Source organism: Bradysia coprophila, unplaced genomic scaffold (assembly GCF_014529535.1).
Source record: "Bradysia coprophila strain Holo2 unplaced genomic scaffold, BU_Bcop_v1 contig_358, whole genome shotgun sequence".
NCBI lineage: Eukaryota > Metazoa > Arthropoda > Insecta > Diptera > Sciaridae > Bradysia > Bradysia coprophila.
Genome location: NW_023503616.1, coordinates 731927 through 753172, shown reverse-complemented (window position 1 = coordinate 753172; position 21246 = coordinate 731927). Strand labels below are relative to the sequence as shown.

The 21246-nt window shown below is 37.5% G+C and overlaps 4 protein-coding genes across 5 annotated transcripts; 2 read left to right on the top strand and 2 right to left on the bottom strand.

Annotated features, from left to right (window-relative positions):
* Window positions 1-755: 755 nt before the first annotated feature.
* Window positions 756-4106, bottom strand: LOC119081657 (G-protein-signaling modulator 2). 2 transcript variants are annotated; one of them, XM_037190739.1, is made up of 11 exons: window positions 3933-4106; window positions 3530-3625; window positions 3315-3448; window positions 2982-3251; window positions 2677-2916; window positions 2355-2619; window positions 2083-2298; window positions 1704-1957; window positions 1478-1643; window positions 1227-1409; window positions 756-1016 (listed from the first exon to the last, which is right to left on the bottom strand). In XM_037190739.1, exons 1-11 carry the CDS (start codon window positions 3981-3983, stop codon window positions 927-929), a joined length of 1965 nt encoding a protein of 654 aa, XP_037046634.1. In that variant the 5' UTR covers window positions 3984-4106; the 3' UTR covers window positions 756-926. The 2 variants fall into 2 exon arrangements, with proteins under 2 accessions (XP_037046634.1, XP_037046635.1); XM_037190740.1 differs by having other exon boundaries at window positions 2122-2298.
* A 620-nt stretch (window positions 4107-4726) lies between these two features.
* LOC119081656 (S-adenosylmethionine sensor upstream of mTORC1) lies at window positions 4727-5766 on the top strand. Its single transcript, XM_037190738.1, has one exon. It carries the CDS (start codon window positions 4806-4808, stop codon window positions 5739-5741), a length of 936 nt encoding a protein of 311 aa, XP_037046633.1. The 5' UTR covers window positions 4727-4805; the 3' UTR covers window positions 5742-5766.
* Window positions 5767-6029: 263 nt separating this feature from the next.
* On the top strand, window positions 6030-13466 carry LOC119081655 (protein transport protein Sec24A). Its single transcript, XM_037190737.1, has 13 exons — window positions 6030-6207; window positions 8269-9604; window positions 9668-9770; window positions 9839-9965; window positions 10024-10133; window positions 10194-10583; window positions 10645-10718; window positions 10785-10936; window positions 11007-11167; window positions 11226-11887; window positions 11957-12054; window positions 12313-12451; window positions 12519-13466. The coding sequence occupies exons 2-13, from the start codon at window positions 8274-8276 to the stop codon at window positions 12628-12630; spliced, it is 3459 nt and encodes a 1152-aa protein (XP_037046632.1). The 5' UTR covers window positions 6030-6207; window positions 8269-8273; the 3' UTR covers window positions 12631-13466.
* A 2377-nt stretch (window positions 13467-15843) lies between these two features.
* Window positions 15844-19007, bottom strand: LOC119081654 (rap1 GTPase-GDP dissociation stimulator 1). The gene is made up of 4 exons (XM_037190736.1): window positions 18861-19007; window positions 17579-18337; window positions 17138-17461; window positions 15844-17070 (listed from the first exon to the last, which is right to left on the bottom strand). The coding sequence occupies exons 1-4, from the start codon at window positions 18865-18867 to the stop codon at window positions 16316-16318; spliced, it is 1845 nt and encodes a 614-aa protein (XP_037046631.1). The 5' UTR covers window positions 18868-19007; the 3' UTR covers window positions 15844-16315.
* Window positions 19008-21246: the final 2239 nt, after the last annotated feature.

Sequence of the window (21246 nt, the reverse complement as noted above, 5' to 3'; positions counted from 1 at the left end):
GCATATTATTGGTAATTTGAATTACCAAATTTGCCGATTAAATTACCGAAAAGTAAATATTCGGTAAATTTAATAGTAAATGAGGTAATTCAAATTAGCAATAACAGGCTCTGGTTATATGACTTCTTGAGTGACAATGAAAAAAATGTGTAATTAAATGAGCCATTTAATTTTAAGACTTTTAGCTACGGCAGGGCTATTACGATATATTTATGAAATCTGCTACTTCTTCTGGTTAAGGTGCATCAAAGTATTTGACTCAAAATCTTTTACTTCACTACTTTTGACAATATGTTTTGCTTTATTAGAAAACTCTGACTAGAGCTCATCGCTTATAGCAATAACAGCAAATAACAAACCGTTTCTTAAATACGTGTTAGCCGAGGCCGCTACCAGTAAACATCGGCAGCTGATTATTTCTTATTTTTGAAAAAGTTTACAGTCTGTAGCCAGCCGCAGATGTCTATTTTCCAAGTAAATAAGATGTTACGAAGAGAAACCGAATGAAAATTTTATTCTACAATTTTTCGTGAAGGATATGATGAAAATCAAATTGTCTTTCATAATCTGAAATTAACGTAATAAATGCCAAATTTTACCACCTACAGCAAATGAAATACCAAACTATCGAATAACTCTTATCGGTGGTGATTTCGAAAATTATACTTAAAAAAAATGTAAAACGCGACCTCTCAAAATTTAATCGAAATGTCGGAAAATTCAAAAGACATTTGCCGTTAGTTCCATTAGGTGCGTGGAAAGTAAATGCAAAATAAAACTTATGATGAAACGGTGAAATGTAAAATGTTTCCGTTGTTTAAAGAACACAAAGCACAATTTGTGACACAAACAAAAAAAAATTGATCAAAACTCTACTTGACTTAACTTAACAGTAAAAAGTCTTTTCTCCTTAACTAAATGCCATCCTATTTGGATTTTTTCGGCAGAACACCATTATTGTCTCGAATAGCTGTGGATGATGATAAGTTGTTGCGATTGGACGACGGAAACGGCACCTACAATTTCAGTTTGCAATTAGAACAACACAACTCGGGGAAATCCGGACTACAAATCCCCCGAAAACTGGTAGAATTGTTCACTCTTTTGATGATGTCATGTACAACACCGCTTACACATCGACTTTACGGAACAAATCCTTTTCTATCTCTCAATATACATGCACATAAAACCTAGCAAAATTCCTATCTATTACGAGTTATACATACCGCTGCACGTTGATCTTCCATCCGACCACCTTGAACTCGCATTATCAGCGAAAAGAAGTCCTCGTCAGGTACAGTAGCACCACTATTTGAAGCTCCCACCCTACGACTCGATTCACCATTTTCTACGTCCATTGTAATGTTCGATATGGGCAATTCGGATCGTTGTTCCTCCAGTCGGGTACTCTGTAAATGCAATCGAATTTGTTATGAACGAACATTGTTTATCGAGACGTTGAAAGAAAAACGTTTACTTGGCATCTCATTAACATGTCCAAGAAAGCGTCGTCCGGTGCAGGAGTATTTGCTGGGAAATTATTGGCTGCAACACCTCGTCTATTTACTAAACCTGGAAGCATTGCACGTTGTTCATCCATTCGTTCCGATTGCAGATCAGCAATCATTTCGATTAGTGCATTCCTGTTGTGTAATGGAGTTCATTAGATCGTGAATATTGTGATAAATGGATTGAAATCGAACCTATTTTCCTTCGGTAAAATGGTAGCTGGTAGACTATTCTGTTGCACTAACGGCTTTCGTAACGTTTCTTTATTTCCACCCACAGCACCGCCAATCACCTTCAGCGAACACCTTTGATCATCCATTCGTTTACTTTGGCTCTTGGTCAGTAAATCAAAGAAGTCTTCGTCGTTGGCTTTGGTAGGCATTTGAGTGTTAGCGTGCGAAGGTTCTGGATTCGGGAGTGAATTGATTCGTTTTCCATCGGGTGTCAGCTGTGAACGAGAAGTTTGGTTTTAGACAAAAGCAAGGCAAAGAGAAGTCTAATCAAAACGGTCGAATGACAATGGCATTGGTGATGGTCGACAAACAAAAAACAAAATGAAAAACAAAAGAAAACCTTAATTAAATCCAATTGTTCCATTGATTGTCGTCGTACCCTGAAATGTCTGGAGCTGGAATTTGAACTGCGCGTTTGTGATACTGCATCATCCGAATCAGCTGAACGAACATCCGAAAGGGAACCGGTATCGATGGGAGCATCCGGCAAACCGAGCATCTTTCGCAAATCTGAGACATTCATTCGTGCCGTCGATTCACCAACAGAGTCACCCAACTATGGAACGATATCGAATTAGAAAAGTTCGCATTATAGGCACTCGACAGCCCCACCTCCTTAGCTAGAGCGTAATGTAACTGGGCAAAATGCAATGCTTTTTCATGATTGCCAATAGATGAGTGAGCATTTCCCAGACTCCAGCACGCTCTTGCCTCGCCAACTTTATCACCGAGTTCTTGTGCAATAGCCAAATGTCGTTGATGATAGTCAATTGCTGTCACAAAATCTCTGAGTAAAGTGTATGTGTTGCCAAGACTGTAACAAGATTGCGCCTCAACTGCTCTCTCCCCTAGCTCAACAGCCAACGACAGTGTTCGTCTGCGAAGAGGTAAAGTTGAAACGGTTTATGGACATTGTGAGCTCCCAAACACTTACTTGTAATGATCTGCGGCCTGTTCGAACTGTCCTAAGAAAATATGTGAATTTCCCAGATTGCTATTCGCACGACGTTCAGCGGGTTTGTCACCGAATTCACGAGCTATCCTCAATCGTTCTTGATGATGTTCGATGGCAGACTCAAAGTCTCCGAGTAAGTAATAAGTGTTTCCAAGGTTTCCGCAAGCTCTGCCCTGCGCTCCTCGATCACCCAAATCTTTCATGAGTGTTAAATTTTGCCTAGAAAATTAAATTGGTCAAACCTTTGGAATCAAGCAAGACACCCAATACGACACCCAACTTACTGGTAAAATTCAACAGCTTTCATTAGAGCTTCTTTTACATCATCCGAAAAGTCACCTGGATCTGATTGACCCATATGCTTTCCCTTAGCATGGTAAACATTTCCCAAATTGTACAACGCACGACCTTCGGACAATCGATCGCCCAACTGTCGAGCTAGAGTTAAATGGCGATCGCAACACAATGCAGCCTCATCAAATCGTCCCATTACTTTAAGAGTATTGCCAAGATTTCCTGACGATTTTGCTTCACCCAATTTATCGTCCATTGATCTGAATCAGAGCATGTTTGTGTTAGGTAACGAGGCATGACAAAGATTGCAATTTGAAATTTACCGTGCAAGCGTTAAGTCCAATTTGTGATATTGCATGGCCTTAGCGTAATCGCCCAAATAAAAGTACGCGTTGCCCAATTGGCTGTAAATGGCACTTAATGTTCTAAGGTCATCAGTCCCTGCTTGAATGGAAGCCTGTTTTTTGATGAAAAATTTAAAAAGAAATCGATCTCTGGTTAGCACTTTCAACATGAAGCGATATAGACTTTGTGTTACCTGAAAAAAGGCAACGCCTGCACGACAATCTCCAGATTTGCACAGTCTTTCCCCTTCCAATGCCAGCTCCAAGCACATTGAAGAGCCATCAGTGTTCTGAAATTATTTGTAAATTATAGTTGGACCAGACAGACTGTGATACAACGTAGGATGGGCGAACAAAACAACGGAACCAGTTTATACAATTTTCATTCGCAATCACAAAAAATCCACCTGGGCGCTACACACATACGCTACACTATTTACAACAGAAATTAGTTCTCAGAAATCATACAATTAAAATAGGTTTGGCTGGTTGAGTGAGTCACATCAGAAAGTATGCAAACACAGACCCCAGATTTTTATGAATGGATTCTCATTCGCTGTTAGAAAAACAATTCTGTTTTGTTTCGTTATTTTTTACCTGAGTGTCTGTACTGCTCAGATTCTCCGCGCTAACGGAAAACGTAGACATTCTTCACAACGATTTATAATTATGAGTGCACAGACGAATGTTTAATTAATTTAAATTAAGATTTTTTACTTTTTACACAACACAACTTTTCCGTTCAATTAAGTTTGACAGTACAATAATACAATATTGAATCCACAATCCACAGTGAAAACCTGCCATATCGACTCGGTCTCCATAAAATAAATCTGTTAGTTCCTTTCACAGTAGTGGGTAAACGGCAAGCTTAAGAATAGCAGTTTAAGTTATTGAATCTATTGCTTTGATTCGATCTAAGTATATCCAGACAAGGCCCGCACTGATCATACCAGGCATCGCCCGATGGACTTTATAATTTTTGTGAAAGAGTTTCGATTTTTTGTCTTTGGCTTTTTGTTTTTGCATACATCGCCCAGTGGCGTTTTGGTAACCAGTTCGTCCTGCCTAAGACTGTAAAAATCTGAGACAATATTTTACTTTTGGTTTTACCTTTGGTTTAAACACATTGCAGAATAATGCGCACGCTGACACTTCAGACACCCTGGAAAGCAGTAAAGGAGTCGAGGGTTACCTCCAAATAAAATCTAAAAAATCTAAAATTTAATTGAAGTGTCTAAAGTCGACAAGCCACAGTAACCGGCAAAGTGTTACCGTGTTTTTCAAATCCTTCAAAGTATTTTCCGAAACAAAACAAATATTTTCAAAGTACCCACTCATTCTCCACATGTGTCCCTCGCTTCTACCGTATCCACATAACATTATAATTTGAAGTTTGGAATGTCAAAACATTGCAAAATAAACAACAAAGTTGAAAAGTGTTGATCAAAAAACGATTCGCAAGGGACTATGGCCACGAAAGAGCACCTAATTCTATCCGCTGAGATAAAACGAGTGCACAAGGATCTGCGAAAACGAACCAAAAAGTATGGATCAACGAACGCATGGAAGGAACACATAAACAACAAAGATCAGCTGGATTCCTACTCAAAGGCAATGAGAGAATTAGCCACGAAATTTTGGGATTCGAATTTAAAAGTGAATGAAATGACTCGCGAAAATCGTATTGAATGGTCGGTGCAATTCTGTTTGAACTACTTCCATGACAATAAAATCCGAAATCATAATCGAGACCGCGAGAAGCGAATTTTCGAGCTATTGCCAGAACCGGTACATGTTGAACTACCTTCGATATCTGATGACGACTGTGAGAATCAAAAAATTCGTCTGTTGGACGTCGGCAGTTGTTACAATCCATTCAAACAGTACGACAGCTTTACTGTTACAGCCATCGATATATCACCTGCTTGTCCCGATGTTCACCGTTGCGACTTTCTCAATGTGCCTGTCGTTCAACCGGAATCCCTCCAATCAAACTCCATCAATGCCTTTACGCTTATACCATGCTCCTACGATGTGGTTGTTTTCAGCTTACTTTTGGAATACCTGCCGACATCAGAGCAGCGCTTGATTTGTTGCAAGAAAGCTTATGACATTCTCGATGCCGAAGGAATACTGATCGTAATCACTCCCGATTCGAAGCATGTGGGCGCAAATGCGAAATTCATGAAAAATTGGCGATATACGTTGGCCTTAATGGGATTCAGTCGAATAAAGTATGAAAAACTCGTTCATATAACGTGCATGGTGTTTCGTAAGGCTATATTCAAAGACGTGACCGTTCGCTGGGCTGATATTCATAAAGAAGATTACATGTCAAATGACCTGTTCATACCTCAGGATTTCAATGATTTCGAGGCGATGTCTAGTGATAGTGACAGTTGAAATAAACTTATTTGCTTTCTCAAAATGATTTTTCTGTTGAAAGAAGATTTCTGTTCCGTGATACTGGAAAGTCATATAAAGGAAACCTCCTCTTTTATGTTCCTCCATAACATTCATAATACCCTCCCTACCAGACTGGACAAAGAAATAAACTTATCATCGAACGATCCGATTGTTCCCGCGAAATATTTGAATTTGACAGCTGTTAGTGAACTTCATTGAAACGAACGACAGATGTCCCAAAAGAGCTACGGTTCCACGTAAGTCAAATTGCTCATAATTGCTCAGAATTTATATGTTTTATTTGTCGCAGAGTTTTCTATTAAAAATTTTTGTACTTTCCTCCGTGATTGAAAATTGTTGTTAATTAATCTAATTGAAAAATAGAATGTACAGTGAAACTAATTAATCTACTGATATTACGGCTTAAGAAATAGTTGGATCAAACGAAAATTATAAGAAAACGGTAATAATTGATGGTTTTGTTGCATGCGATGACTGTGATATGGGATTCGTGTATCAACTTTTTTTTTCTCTTTATATTTTCGCAAAAAGTGATGTGTTCTCTGTGATTTTGCAACGAATAACATTTATACATCACCGTGAACGTTCGAATCGAATCGAAAATTTCGTACAGTTCAAGAACATTCAGCTGGGTGAATAATATTGGACTTTCCCAATTCGACATCGTGTGTTATCGAAAATGTACCTTTTTCGTTGTCCATTACCCTACAATTTCTGGTTTAGTCAATTTTGATGTACATTGATGGTTCATCAAAAATTCAAAATCCGTCGGTGAACTTAAAATTTAAATGCCTTAAACTAGGTCAATATTAGTAGGAACAAGGTTAATTATTGCTTCGTACAATTTGTACAAATTTTTTTCCCCGACAAATTTCGAACTTTTCAACGTTGTACTGCAAAGAACCTTCATATATTGTCTGTATGTTGTAAATTATATCGATACAAAGATCGATAACTTTGAGTCTAGTCTCTTTGTCTTGAGACACTAATCTGCCGTTTAATGGGTTTTATCTTTGTGCTAATACGATTCATTCGTCTACTTAGAACACTTAATTCAATGGCAACATACATAAAATCGTTATCGGTGCTGTTATCGCTGTAAATTGGTGAATGACTGGTTAGAATACGACCATGCTTAATATACACCTATACCTACATTCATTTTGTTGGATATACTATTATCTGCAGTGACTGCTGTTTCTTATCAACATAAACACTAACAGTGAACCCTAATATTACACACTACAAGCGTGATGTATATAAACTAAACACACGTTACACGTTCGTTTTTCTAGTAATTTTTTCCTTCTCGTTTTCATTATCAGACACCAAAGTATATCTATAAAAAAAATGCGACCTTCATGTTTTCTATGAAATCATAATCGTCACACATTTCATTCTTACGAACCTCATCGGCTCTTCATTGACCCTGAATCAGAATAGTCGTACGCAAATAACCGTATTAACACATTCAATAGCAATACAACGCACATATACCACAAAACAAATATTTTCTTCAATTCTTCACTGACTCGTGTGTAAATATTGTCCATAAGACATAGATCCTATCAGTTTCATGCAAATTTATTTCACTTTCTTCTTGATTGCCAAGACTGCGAAAATGATAAATCAAGGTGATTATATCGTTTTATGAGATTATTTTTTTGGTAATTAATGCTGTCTTCAACGTTTTTTTTTACAACTCAATTCACCTTCAAATTGTTTGCATCATTCGAAGTGATCGCTGATTCAAATTTGTTATTTGTTTGAATTGAAATTTCAACAAAAAAGATGTGACGGAGTGAATATCAGTCATATCAGTCAATAAAAGCAACAATTTTCAGCAATTTGCTCTTATCTCAATATACACGTTCGTCAATGTAAACGTTGCAACAGACTCGTTCTATCCATAATCGAATTTAAGCTCGTTAGATTTTCCTAATGTTTTAGATAAAATACTTTTTGTTACGACGTACGACTTTATATCTCTACATAGACGTATAATAAACAAAAACAACCGAATCATCAATGTTGTATTTTGTATATCTCTCACTTACATGAGCACCTAAGGTACCTGTAAGCTAACATTATTGCTTACGATGTTCGTCTTAAATCGAAAGTTTTCAGCTTTTGGCCAACTGAATTGTTCTCAACCAATACACAACAAATTCCCATCTGTTGCGTCGCAACGTTTGTTAGCACAAATGTTTTTTAGACTAAGCTCATACGTCAGTTCAAGAGCAAATTCAAATTCAGGTGTTTTTGTACCCACATTTCAGCTTTGAATATGCGGAAAACATTTACTGCGTAGCTTTCTCAGCCATTAGCATAATAATGCCAGGAAAATCGTTTATAGTCGACGGTTGGATGTAGTATCGTATCTGTTGTTGAAGTGAAATGATTTTTGTCCTAATTGTGAGCGTTTGAATGCAACGAATGTAAATGCAGCTCTAAGTGTTCACTGACAACGACCAAACTGATCTAAACTCTTGATACTTTTAGGCGAAAATGTCGTTTCCATCTCAACCATTACCAAATGGACTTCCAGCGGCAACTCAATTAGATTCATACAACAAATTTCAACCTCCATCAATCACTGGACAATATCAGCCGCAGCCACCAATGACTCATCAAATGCAAAATAAGCTGCCGCCCCATCAGCAACTGCCACCACAAAATCAAGCGCAACAATTCAACTCTCAATATATACAACAACAGTTTCCGCAAAATCGCCAACAATCGTTATTGGTGAATGGTGGAAGCAATTCGTCCTCTCGGACCGCATCACCGGCACTTAATCAATCCATAAATTCTGCGCATTTACCACCGAGCCAACCATCTAAGCAATTCGTCGGTTCGTCGCAGATGTCTAGTCAAAATCAGCATTTGTTTCCACCATCTCAGCCGGGATCGTTACATGGATCGACACAAAATTTATCCGGTCAGAATGTGGCGAATCCGAACGTAGCTAATTTAGCAACGAACATGCAGAATATGAACATAACGAACGGTCAGCATAGTGGAAATGTAGCAACGAATCCCTATGCACCAAATCTAGTGAACGGAAATGTAAATCCTCTCAATGCGTCGCGAATGCCACCAAAAATTAATTCCGAATTTCCGGTAAATGGTTCGTCGAATCAACAACCCTTGGGTCCTACCATGCAAAAGCCGCCAAATTTACAATATCATCAAAACATCAATGGACAAATGCCGCCACAGCAACTTCAAAAGCAACAATATCCATCGATGCCGCCGTTGAATAATCATTTGAATCAGGCCACACCACCCAACTCGAACATTCAAACTCCGCCGCAGCAACCATACAGTCAATCTCATACGAATCAAATGATTCCGCCTGGTCCAGCAGCAACTCAGACCCAGTATCCCAATCAATTTCCGAATAACAATCAACCGAACGCTGCTCCACCACTCTATCCACCAACAACTAATTCAGCAGCGGGACCACCTTTAACTAACGCAAATAAAAGGCCCATGTATCCACCTCAGACATCAGCTCCACCAATGCAACAGCAACATCAACAACAACCACAACAACAGAGACAACAGCCACCTCCGATGCAAAATGCCTATCCGTCGCAGCAAAGCAACGTGTTTACCGGTCAAACAAACAATGCTCCGATTCAATATCAAAATGCCAAGCAATCGAATTATCCTCAGAATCCGATGGGTGTGACGCAGCAAGGATTCAATAAAATGTGGGGACATGAGACTGTTGATCTAATGCAACAGCGTCACATTCTCCCAACATCAAAGGTTGTTCCACCAGCTATTGAACTAGGCCACGAATTTTACGAGTCAGTCAACTGTAGTTCAGAGTGAGTGTTCCCTTTCGATCGACTAACAATTCAATGTGTTTACGAATGAAATTTCTTTCGAAGCATTTTACGGTGCACCATCACCAAAATTCCGGAAAGCAACAGTCTGCTACAGAAGTCCAGGCTTCCATTGGGAATTTTGATTCATCCGTTCAGAGATTTAAATGTAAAATCATTTTTGAACTGCCTGTGAGACCTCGGTCATTAACGTTGTGCCACAATTTTTGTTTCTAGAATTTGCCTGTGATTCAGTGTTCCACTATTGTTCGGTGCCGAGCTTGTAGGACCTACATTAATCCATTCGTTTCGTTTGTGGACAGTAAAAAATGGAGATGCAATTTGTGTTATCGTGTCAATGAGTGTAAGCCAAAATTAGCCAATTCCAATTCCTTTCCGTACAATTGTTGATTCTCCAACAGTACCAGATGAATTTCAATACGATCCGGTTAGCAAATCATATGGAGACGTAACTAGAAGGCCTGAAGTGAAATCGAGCACCATTGAATTCATTGCCCCATCCGAATATATGGTAAGCTCGGTGCGTAAATGTTCCAATTTTCAATTTTTTCATCCAAAACAATTTGCACAGCTACGACCGCCTCAACCGGCCATATATCTGTTCTTATTGGACGTATCACAAATAGCCCAACAATCCGGTTACTTGGATGTTGTCTGCCAGCAATTAGCCGATCATCTTGAAGATTTACCTGGCGATGCTCGCGCCCAAGTCGGATTCATTGCGTACAACAGTGCGGTGCATTTCTATTCGATTGCCGAGGGATTCAATCAACCGCACGAAATTACCGTTGTCGATATTGAAGATCCGTTTTTACCTTGCCCGGATAATTTGTTGATCAATTTGAATGAATGCAAGGAATTGATAAAAGATTTACTGTGTCAATTGCCGAAACGGTTTGCCAATTCGTATGACTCTAATTCAGCCCTCGGAGCAGCGCTACAAATCGCTTATAAATTGATGGTAGGAAATGTTTGATTTAACTCTCTCCGGCATGACTTATAAACTAAATTCCGAATTCTAGCATCAACCTGGCGGTAGAGTTACAGTTTTTCAAACTTGTTTGCCAAACGTAGGACCGGGAGCTTTAAAATCTAGGTAAGAAGACGATGAAAAGTGTGCACTGTCCACTGGTGACTGACCTTTTTTTTCATTTTTAAACAGGGAAAATCCAAACGATCGATCAGCCAAAGAAATTCAACATTTAGGACCAGCAACTGACTTTTATAAACGTTTAGCCCTCGAATGTTCCGGACAACAAATAGCCGTTGATGTTTTCTTGCTCAACAGTCAGTATAGTGATCTAGCAACGATATGTAAGTGTTATGACCTGAGCCTGAAATGAACTCCTACTTACACTCAACATTTTCGCATTTTTCCTTGCAGCTGGAATCAGTAAATTCAGTGGTGGATGCCTACATCATTTCCCGCTTTTCAATAGCTCCAAGACCCAACAAGTAGAGCAATTCAAAAAATGTCTAGAACGTTACCTCACCCGCAAAATTGGATTCGAATCAGTTATGCGAGTTCGATGTACTCGTGGCTTGGTAAGATTTTCGATTCGTCAGGCCGGATCATCCTTACCAAATGGCTCTCTTTTTCCAGGCAATACATACATTCCATGGAAATTTCTTCGTTCGATCGACTGATCTGCTATCTCTCCCGAATGTGAATCCAGACGCCGGTTTCGGCATGCAAATATCGTACGAGGAGAGTCTTACCGACACAAAGACTGTGTGCTTTCAAGCTGCCTTACTGTATACCAGTAGTAAAGGTGAACGCCGCATCCGAGTTCATACTCTCTGTCTACCCGTCACTTCAAGTCTGTCGGACGTTATGCATTCAGCTGATTGTCAAGCGATTATCGGACTCATTTCAAAAATGGCAGTGGATCGATCGCTGCAAACTAGCATAACGGACGCTCGGGATGCATTCATAAATGCTTCAGTGGATGTGTTTAGTGCGTTTAGAGTGGCACAGAATTTACCGACTGGTTCTCAAGGCCAATTGATAGCACCAACCAATCTGTCATTGTTACCTTTATACATGTTGGCGCTGTTGAAACATATAGCTTTCCGTACCGGTACCAGTACTCGTTTAGATGATCGTGTATTCGCTATGTGCGAACTGAAAACTATGCCTTTGGATCAATTGATTCGGAACATTTATCCGGATTTCTATCATTTGGACAATTTGTTTTATCAAGCAACTGATGACAACGAAGAAAATAAATACGATCCACCACTGCTGCAATTGTCGGCTGAAAGGTAAGGCGAATTGTTTTGGATATTGCTTTATCAAACGATGTGACCGAATGTTTTCTATCTCCGTTGCAGACTTGACTCACGGTCAGTGTTCATGTTGGATACTGGATTACAAATACTTATTCTTGTTGGAACGAATGTGCCTCCTAGTATTTTGAAAAATGTATTTGGTAAGTGGCTCATTCAATTCATTTTTTTTGTCTTTTAAAGCATTGTCTGAGTTGTCCCTGACACTGGCCTATTTTATTTACGAAATTACTGAAATTTACCGAAAACATTTGTCGGTAAAAGTCGCAGTCATTGCAGTGAATAAAATCACCAACAATAGGCCCTGTCCAGGGTGTCTCATTGGTGGTCAACACAATCTTTAAGACGAACAATTACGGTGTGACCAATTAACCGTTTCATATTTTTCATCGACATTTCAGGAATATCGTCAGTTAACGAAATACCAGACCAATGTTACGATCTACCAACAACTGGAACGCCGGAAAATGAAGCCTTACACACATTTATTGAAGCGATTAGCGTAGATAAACCATACACGGCGACAATACAAATTATTAGGTAAACTAATCGAATTGAAATCGATCGATTTGGCATGTCACCAAAAATATTTTTTTTTATTTTGCAGAGACAGTAGTCCGTTTAGAACAACGTTCACCGAAAAGCTCGTCGATGACCGATCCGAAAGTAGTTTATCGTATTATGAGTTTATACAGCATTTACGTTCGCAGGTGAAGTAGGATGACTAGTCCGTGACGTTTTTATGTTTTTATTATATTTTTTTTGTCGAACCCAAAATGAACAGCGACCATGTATAAATATCAAAATGATTCGATTTGAATAATGTACTTGTATTTGTTGTGGATCATATAAAGTAAAAATTCAAAATAAAGAAACCGAAGAAGAAGAAGGAAATAAATAAATTACAAAAAAACTAAAAGTGTTAATGGAAATGAATCAAATGCGATTCGAGTGCTTTTAATCGAATTGAAATTATGTTTAAAACAAAATCCCATTAATCCAATTGTGTAGACATTTTTCATTTCTAAATTATTTCCCTTTTTTATTTCCCCAATTTAATATCACTTTTTTGTAGCCGAAACTTAATTCTCTGTCGATTAAGAAAATTGTGAACTGAAATAAATTATTAAATTCAAACATCGGCTGAAATCATCTATAAAATATTCATTTCAAATTTGTAAACGTTTCATATGTTATCGTATTTAAGTCACACGTATAAACAGAATGGAAGCATTGAAAACTGAAAACGAAAATATTCAAAAATTGAAACTAAAAACAAACTTTTTAAATGAAAAAAGTAGCAAATAAAGGAATGGATTGTATTGAGATAATAAATATAAAAAAAGAAAATAAAAATAAAAAAACACTTTGTATAGGGAATAGGAAAATATAAATAAAAGAAATCGAGAAGAAGAAGAAGATAAATAAAATAATTGGAAAACGAGAATGACCACAGAACATTACGCACTGCTGGTATATTGTGATTGCGAATACTGTTATTTTACTGATATAGTAAATAAAAAATCAAGAAAATCTTTATGATAATAATTAAAAACAGTTTGACTTTTAATCGAATCCCTGCCCTGCCGGGAATCAAGGACTTAAATAAGGATTTTTTTTGGTCTAGCCGGCGGATCTTGTCAGCGTCATTGATTTCGCTTTCCAAAGTCCAATTTGTAAAACAAGACTTAAAGGACGTGTAAATTTCTCGATATTTAACATTTGTGGTTCGATTAAAATGCTTCAAATGGATTGTGACTTATTGTTACCCTACATGCCTAACTATTTTTGCTTTGGATAGTACAGGTCACTATCTATTCATGAATAGATGTTATACGATCGCTTCAACCATTGGATTTTCTTTTTGCAAAGTCTATTAAACGAAAACATTCCACGACAGTCACCGGAACATGTAGCACAACTCCTTGCTCTCTCACGACCTGAATCTGGAGCATGCCTTCTTCCATTACCGTCAAAGAACCTGGGAACAATACTGGATGGCACTACATTACGCATCGCTATTTCATTGAGAATTGGAGGGCCAATCTGCAAACAATTCGAGTGTCGTTGTGGAGCAATCATGAAAGCAAACCAAATTCATGGACTATCATGCAACAGAAGCACAGGTAGATTCGGTCGTCACGTAACGTTCAATGCGATCTTGAAACGCTCTCTCAACACAGTCAGCCAACCAACAATCTGGAACCCCCAGGTCCGCGAAGATGGAAAGCGCGCCGATGACATGACGATTTTCCCTTGGCGCTCGTTGGTATGGGATGCATCGATACACTGGCACGTGAACAGCAAATCCCAAGTTTTGTACTACTAATGAAAACGAAAGTACTAAAAAAAAGCTGTTTTGAACTCAGGAATGTCGAAGAATTCCATGATTACCTCGTAGTTTTCAAAAATCAACGTCTCGTAAATTCACTCTAAACCTGTTACAGACGGCAAGAATATGACCACTATTATTATTGGATCTATAACTATTACTTCCATTGATCAGAGTATTTTCAATCAGTTGATTTCAAATCTTGTACTTCAATATTTTTAACATACATTTTACTACATAAAGGACCATATTACCTAGAGCTTGTCATTATTTTTGTTGTCGTTATCGATAACAGATGAATAGACGCATATGTGATAGTCAATTCTATCTTTTACGTTTATTTACCTTTTTTAGTGAATTTCAGTGAAATATAACACAAAAAACTCGATACTTCAATCATGTTCAATGGATCAATCAACCACTGTTGAAATTGAAATAATTGAAACAAAAGCTTTTCGAGGTCGAATAGAATGAGGTGTCCCCAGATAGTAAATATGAGATGAGTTCTACGTTTGGCCCAGTAATTCGAACTTTTGGACTCATGTTACAGTGAAATTTGTGTGGTGACAAATATTGATGGCAATGTGGACGACGTTATGCACTGATGAATATTTACAATTTTTTTTTTTGCTCGTCCATATAATGCAATGAAAATGTCTTGCTTTGATCTCTATAGCCACAGCTAGAACATCGCCTTAATGATCAGCCATTTAGATATCCAAATCGGGCGCACAATAAGCGAATTGCGAAGAAGATACCATTTGTAAAATGTGAGAATAGTATTACAAAGCGGGTCTTATAAGGTTTGGATGCATATGAGATGAAATATGGGCACTTAAACATTTCAACTTTTATTTCACCGTAGATTCATTCAATCCACATAACTGCCGTAATTTGGATAAAAAACAATTTCCAGTGGAAATAACAAAGATTTTCCAATAATTCGTTTGTTATTTCATTGGAAATTGTTTTTCTTCCGAATTGCGGCAGATAAGAAGAATCTATTTGGCCCAAAAGCACATGTACGGTTTGTGTACTTCGAGATATTTCTGTAAGAACAGTGTAAGCCTTCGGTTGAAAACTTCAGGTGCACATATTTCAGTGTGGATGAATTTTAAAACCAATAAGTGCCTATTCGGCTCAATAGTACATGTTCCGATCCTGTTCCGCTCGTGTAATTGGAGACATTTTTGTAAGGAAAGTGCAAGTTTTCGGTTTTTGATGACCTCTACACAAGCTTCGAAGATTTTTTTTGAAGGTTTTTTTTTCTGGGGTCGAATACCTTTCTAGGCACACATAAATATGTCCACTGGAAAATGCGTCCGATTTCGGTAGGCAACAGAATCAGTGACAGTAATTGGGTGATTTTCCTTTGTAAAGGCTGTCCAAACTCATTCTGATCGCATCACATTACAAGATCAATCGAAGAAGATAAAAAAATCTCGTCCACCTTTTCGAAATCATCTCCATACTCGCAAGGAATATTCCAATTATAAAATTTTTATGTTTTTGTTGTTTGTTATTGAGTTTCATCTGCGTAACACGCGGGACTTTCATCGTAAATGAAACACTTCAAGGCAACTATTTAAATGTTTTTCTGTTTTTATTTTGTTGAATAAATAAATTTAAACTTAGTACAAGCAAATTCTAATTAAAATTTTCTTTTAAAAATTTGAATGAAATTGTGTACATTTTGTGTCACGACATATACCTAAGACGATCGCCATGGAAATAAAACAAAATTCAATTTCGCATTTACCTCCCCCATTAATTGACCTTTCATTAGTTTAGTTGCTTCAATCATTTTCAAATTATTTTTATACTCAAAATGCACTACATTCAATCGATTGAATCTCGGAATCTTTGCTATTTCTAGAATTAATGTTTTCTTAAATGAGCCGCTAGCACTTAATGTGCTGCGAGCCCCAGAGACGCTTAATTTTAAGTTTCTTGTTTTAAAAATTTGACGACAAAATATGGTAAAAATTCAATCACTTTGTGTAGGTTTACAACATTCCTTTTCGATCCAACAATTAAACCCCGGCTCGGTATAAGACCTAATCTCCGTTTACCTACAGCGTACAGTATTCAGTCAAAATTGGAATTGATTTGAGGGATTCGTCAATGTTATGTTTGTCTAAGTGGCTGATTAACGTTTCCGATTTACGTAACAACGACATCAATGATTGCAAATTTTCAACAATTTCTTTGGTCATTGTGTCCGAACTCTTTGCTAGAAATTCGGACATACGTTGACCTAACTCACATTTGACTAACAATTCATCCAAGTTGACGTCGTCACGGTTTCCATTCAGAACGGCCACAATAATACATAAGGCAATTAGGGCTTCGTTCTGCATGACCAAATGTTGTGAACACATCATCGACACCATACTGTCAACAGCACCATCAACTTTCACAAAAACTAGCAAACTCTTTAAATCGACTGGGGTCTTTTGTGTCGGATCTCTGTTCCGGAAATATGCATGCTTCACCAGCCATGCCATTAATCGACAGGACTCTCCAGTCACATTTGCGTAGTCTGATGATTTGCTCCAAAGAACGAGTTGTTTGATAAGTTTTTCGTTTTGCAGCAGTTCGTGAGCCAGTTTCTCTTGTCCATCGACAGTCATCCGTAGAGTTCCAAGCAACTTGAAAACAACCGGTGGCTGATGTATCTCCAACATTGGTAGTATTGTTTGCACAAGACCAGCTTCGCAGACGGCGGGCTTATTCGGTTTCGGTATGACCAGATTCCGCAGAGCACTCAACAGTGCGTGCTGTAGGCGCATATCATTGTCGATGCCATTGTTTTTCGATAAAATTTCTGTGCAAGAGAAAGTGGTTCTATTAATTGTAATGGCCGTTGAGATGCGTGCCATTCAAGAACATACCCAGCAATTTTTTCATAATGTTGTTCTCAACCATAAAAATGCAATGACTGTCTGTACGTGCGAAATTGCCCAATGCCAATACACCCGTCGTCAGTAAATCTATGTCATAAGAATCCAACCAGTCTTCGATGTACTTTAATAGCGGCGTTTCAGTGTAAAGGTAATGCATAGAATCATCCCCGGTCAAAATGAGTACGACTAAGTCACAGGCAAGTTTCATAAGTGCTCTGGCTTCGCTAGTATTAGCAAGTGTCTTGTATTTTTCCAGCAACTTGTAAATCGTTTCGCAGAGACCTTCCTTCGCTAGGAGCAGCTTTACATCATCTGAAATAAGATTTGTTTATCAGTTTGATGGAGAAGGAGATTTCAATTTCAGTTTGTACAAGAATGTACAAGAAGAGTGTGTGAATTGACTGCAAAATATGAATGAAATGTGCTCACCGTTTTCAGCTTGGAACAGCAACAGATCCAAAATCATTTCGGCGATGTCTGGATTCTTTGATTCCGATAAAATTTTGACTAATTGCTGATTCAAGGCAGGTACAAAGTTCAAGTCCTGAACATTTTCCGTCAGAATACTCAGCGGGGGCAGCGTATTTAACAACAGATCTTCCGAATTTTCCACATCATTCGAACACAACTCAACGGTTTGTTCAATTTTCTTTAAAATCTGTAAATCCATAGCCCTTTTCGCTATTTCTTCGCCACCAACCAAATAATTCGAAATTAATCCGCACCGAACTTTCATGAATTGAATGCTTGTCTCGCTCACATCTGGCAATCGTACATCCAATAGCTCCACTAACGTCTTGTCCCCGCTTATATTAGCCAGTATGTCCCGTGCATCGGAATTTTCAAACATAATGTTACCGAGTGCTCGGCACACTTGAATCACATATTCGAAATTTGAGTTTAGGTTCACGTTTTCGATGGATCCAATCAATTTTCGTAACGTCTCGATATCGGTGAATTGTTTGCGTTGATTTTCCGTTTTGCTTATCTCAGCAATGAATTTGGCAACTTTTGTCTTGACATCAACAGACGAATGATTGAGTAAATTCAGTAATGGTTTGTGCAAAGGAATTTGATCGAATTGGGGCGGATCGGTATCGGCTAATTTATCGAGAATTTCAATAATTTGTACAGATTCCGTGTCGATTTGTGTGCTTTCCAGGCGATTGATGAGCTCCGTTATTTCATCTAAAAAAAATTGAGAAAAAAAATGTAAATAAAGCATCGTAACTGGCTGCTCTATATCGATAAAGGATTGTGTCTTTAACAAAAAGTTTGTTTATTTTATCGGTATTTTTAGATCATACAACATACAACACGAAAAAACGCCAGATGTTTAAGTCAGACTAAACAACATACACAATCAGAATGCACTTGGTTACACTTCTCACTTCTTAGAAAAATATTGATTTTCCGAGTCGGGACAATTCTGATGATTTTTTTGTGTAAAAAATCATTCGATTGTAAATCACTCAATTGCAATACAACAAGCGACAACCGCATTCAGCATTAATGGATATTTGTCGGTTAACTGTACGGTTACATGGTTACAAAACAAAACAAAAACAACATTATAAACAAATAGTGCATTTTCGATCCCCTCCTGCTATGACACATTCTACCGAAAAAGTGTAGCAAATTATATCCACCCGTTTACAATAAAATTATCGAAATTTTATGCTATCAATCAATGAATCCAACAATTACTTACTAGTCATATTGGTTTAATTCTAATTTGAAAGTAGGTAATTTTGAAAATAGCAGTGAATATTAACTTAGAAATCGAATATAAAAAATATTATTTATTTATTCATTCAACCTATTCGGAATAATTTTCCCACTTTCAGTGTTGGTACCAATGGAAGCAGTATGTGCAAAAAGCCCGAAAAGCCCGAAAATCATTGCAGGTGGTGACATCTGTGTGTTCATGCATGTGTAAGAAATTACCCGGGTAAGTTTGAACGTTGCTTTATACAATTTAAGTTGTTGTTGTTGGTAAGTATACAAACAGCCGTGAAATGACATTTTGACTCTCTGTCACTATTCTCGTTAGCAGTAAAATAATGACAGATAGCAACGCACTGTCTAGCACCGAAGCTGACTTTGACCTCACTCAAATAGAGGCCTTCTAATACATTTCCTGTCAGAATTTGATTTCACGGGTCACTGCATACTCCAGCTTTAAAGTTTGTGGCGAAGTTGATCTGACCCGCCTTTAGCCATTTACACTTAATTTTATTAGTTTATATGTGAGCGATTTTTGACCAGTTACCTAATTTATGAGTCATGTGTCAAAATGACAAACTTCATTCATACATTTTTGACTGCTGACCACGGATTAGTTAATTTTAACTGATTTTTAAGTTTCCATAGACTGTTATGATCAGAACGAGAAAACCGAAGACTAGATTTTATAACTTGCCTTGGGGTACTTGTCAAAGTATTTGCTTCTCTTTCAACGTGGTACGTTGAGAGCGGGAGGACAGAACACCAGTTTATTTTAACTTGCCTTGGAGCTCGTTCAGAAACTCTTCGTTAAGTTTCACTGGTGAGGATTTTGACACTTCTTTCATATAAAATATGTCAAAATATTCACTTTGGGTAACGAATTTTTAGTTCCTGCACGAGTTCTTGGGGTACTTGTCAAAATATCTTCTTCTCTTTCATCATAACACTCTATGTGCAGTTAACGGAGAGTGAAACAAAATTCAAAGTTCGAATTATCGAAGTATTTTTGGTGTATCTTCTCACATTTTGACGCTGTCAAAATCTCTCCGTTATAATATAGAATTTCACGTTAGTCATTCGTCGGTATGTCAATTTTCTTGAAATGATCATGTTTCTCGTTAAAATCGAAAGTTCGAGTTTATCAACTGTTATCGACAATGACGACAAAAATGAGACGATCAACGATTGGCAAAATCATATATGAATCTGTGCTACAGTTAGAGGGAGTGAAAGTTCAGCATGACATTGCTTCAGCTGTTTTTAAGCTGATCCCCACAAACAATCAAAACTGTTTATAAGGGTCTACCACTACCACACGCATGCGTGAATCAGCCTCAACCGTATAAGAAAGTATAAACAGCTGAAGCAAATTTCTGCATCGGACTGTACTTTAGTCCCTTTTTTATAAGTCTTATTAAGAAGCAGAGTTTCTCAGACTTTTGCCCCCGAATTCTATGAGTTTAATTGCTAGAGAGAGAATCGGTTACGACTGTTGCTTCTACAAATACAGTCGTAATGTGTTAAAAAAAACAATGGCAGTGGTCGGAAGACCGAACCGAAATGGTAAAGACCAGCTCGCGTAACGACCTTCATCGACTTTTAAAGAGACTTTTGACTTTTAAAGAATTTGAATATGAGATTTTTGTCCTATCTATATCTATCAGTATTTTTGCTGAAGCATCCACAATTTCATTTGTAGGTATTATATCATCGCATATACAAGAAACGTTAAGCAAGCTAATCCGATTTTCCAGATTTAATTGCAGAGTCTAAGTTTGCTTTTCAGCTTTTCTTTTGTGACACATATAACTACGAGCTAATGCTTAATAATGAGCTAAACTACACATAATCCAACTAAAAAGTTTATCGTATTTGTCTCTTATAAACACCAAATTTAAATTACAATAAAACTGAAAACTTTCGAAGTAAACAAATTTATATTAAATTTACAACTTTCCGTGTCTTTTGTGAAACGCTGACTCTGTGTACCACTTAGATTAGTCGGGTGCCACTTTGAAGTTTTCTAAAGTTATTGATTCACTCACAAGAATATTGCATTATATAGACGAGATGATCTTGTTAATAACGAAATTGCTATTTCGTACTGTCTTTGTTGTTTCGAAAACGGTAGTGGTAATATTATGCACCCTTGCTTTTGTATAGTACATGTACGCCTCAGTTGTAGTTTACTGTACTTTATAAGCACAAAGAACGTAGATCCGATTGCTTATGATTATAACAGAGATTTTGTAGCTTATAACTGAAATGTGTTGCGTATCAAATGTTCAGCGTTTTCTGTATCTAACATCGAACTTTATACATACACAAGAGGAGTTATTGAATTGAAATTTCTCCATTTAATTAACTTC

Excerpts from the sequence above, each read along its gene's own strand:
- LOC119081657 (XM_037190739.1), bottom strand. The coding sequence starts at position 3,983 with ATGTCTACGTTTTCCGTTAGCGCGGAGAATCTGAGCAGTACAGACACT. Across the intron at positions 3,626-3,932 it reads TGAGCAGTACAGACACTCAG|AACACTGATGGCTCTTCAAT; the intron begins GTAAAAAATAAC and ends AAATAATTTCAG. Across the intron at positions 3,449-3,529 it reads CAGGCGTTGCCTTTTTTCAG|GCTTCCATTCAAGCAGGGAC; the intron begins GTAACACAAAGT and ends ATCAAAAAACAG.
- LOC119081654 (XM_037190736.1), bottom strand. Across the intron at positions 17,462-17,578 it reads GCTGTTCCAAGCTGAAAACG|ATGATGTAAAGCTGCTCCTA; the intron begins GTGAGCACATTT and ends ATCTTATTTCAG. Across the intron at positions 17,071-17,137 it reads CATTATGAAAAAATTGCTGG|AAATTTTATCGAAAAACAAT; the intron begins GTATGTTCTTGA and ends TCTCTTGCACAG.
- LOC119081655 (XM_037190737.1), top strand. The coding sequence starts at position 8,274 with ATGTCGTTTCCATCTCAACCATTACCAAATGGACTTCCAGCGGCAACT. Across the intron at positions 9,966-10,023 it reads GTGTTATCGTGTCAATGAGT|TACCAGATGAATTTCAATAC; the intron begins GTAAGCCAAAAT and ends ATTCTCCAACAG. Across the intron at positions 10,584-10,644 it reads AAATCGCTTATAAATTGATG|CATCAACCTGGCGGTAGAGT; the intron begins GTAGGAAATGTT and ends TCCGAATTCTAG.
- LOC119081656 (XM_037190738.1), top strand. The coding sequence starts at position 4,806 with ATGGCCACGAAAGAGCACCTAATTCTATCCGCTGAGATAAAACGAGTG.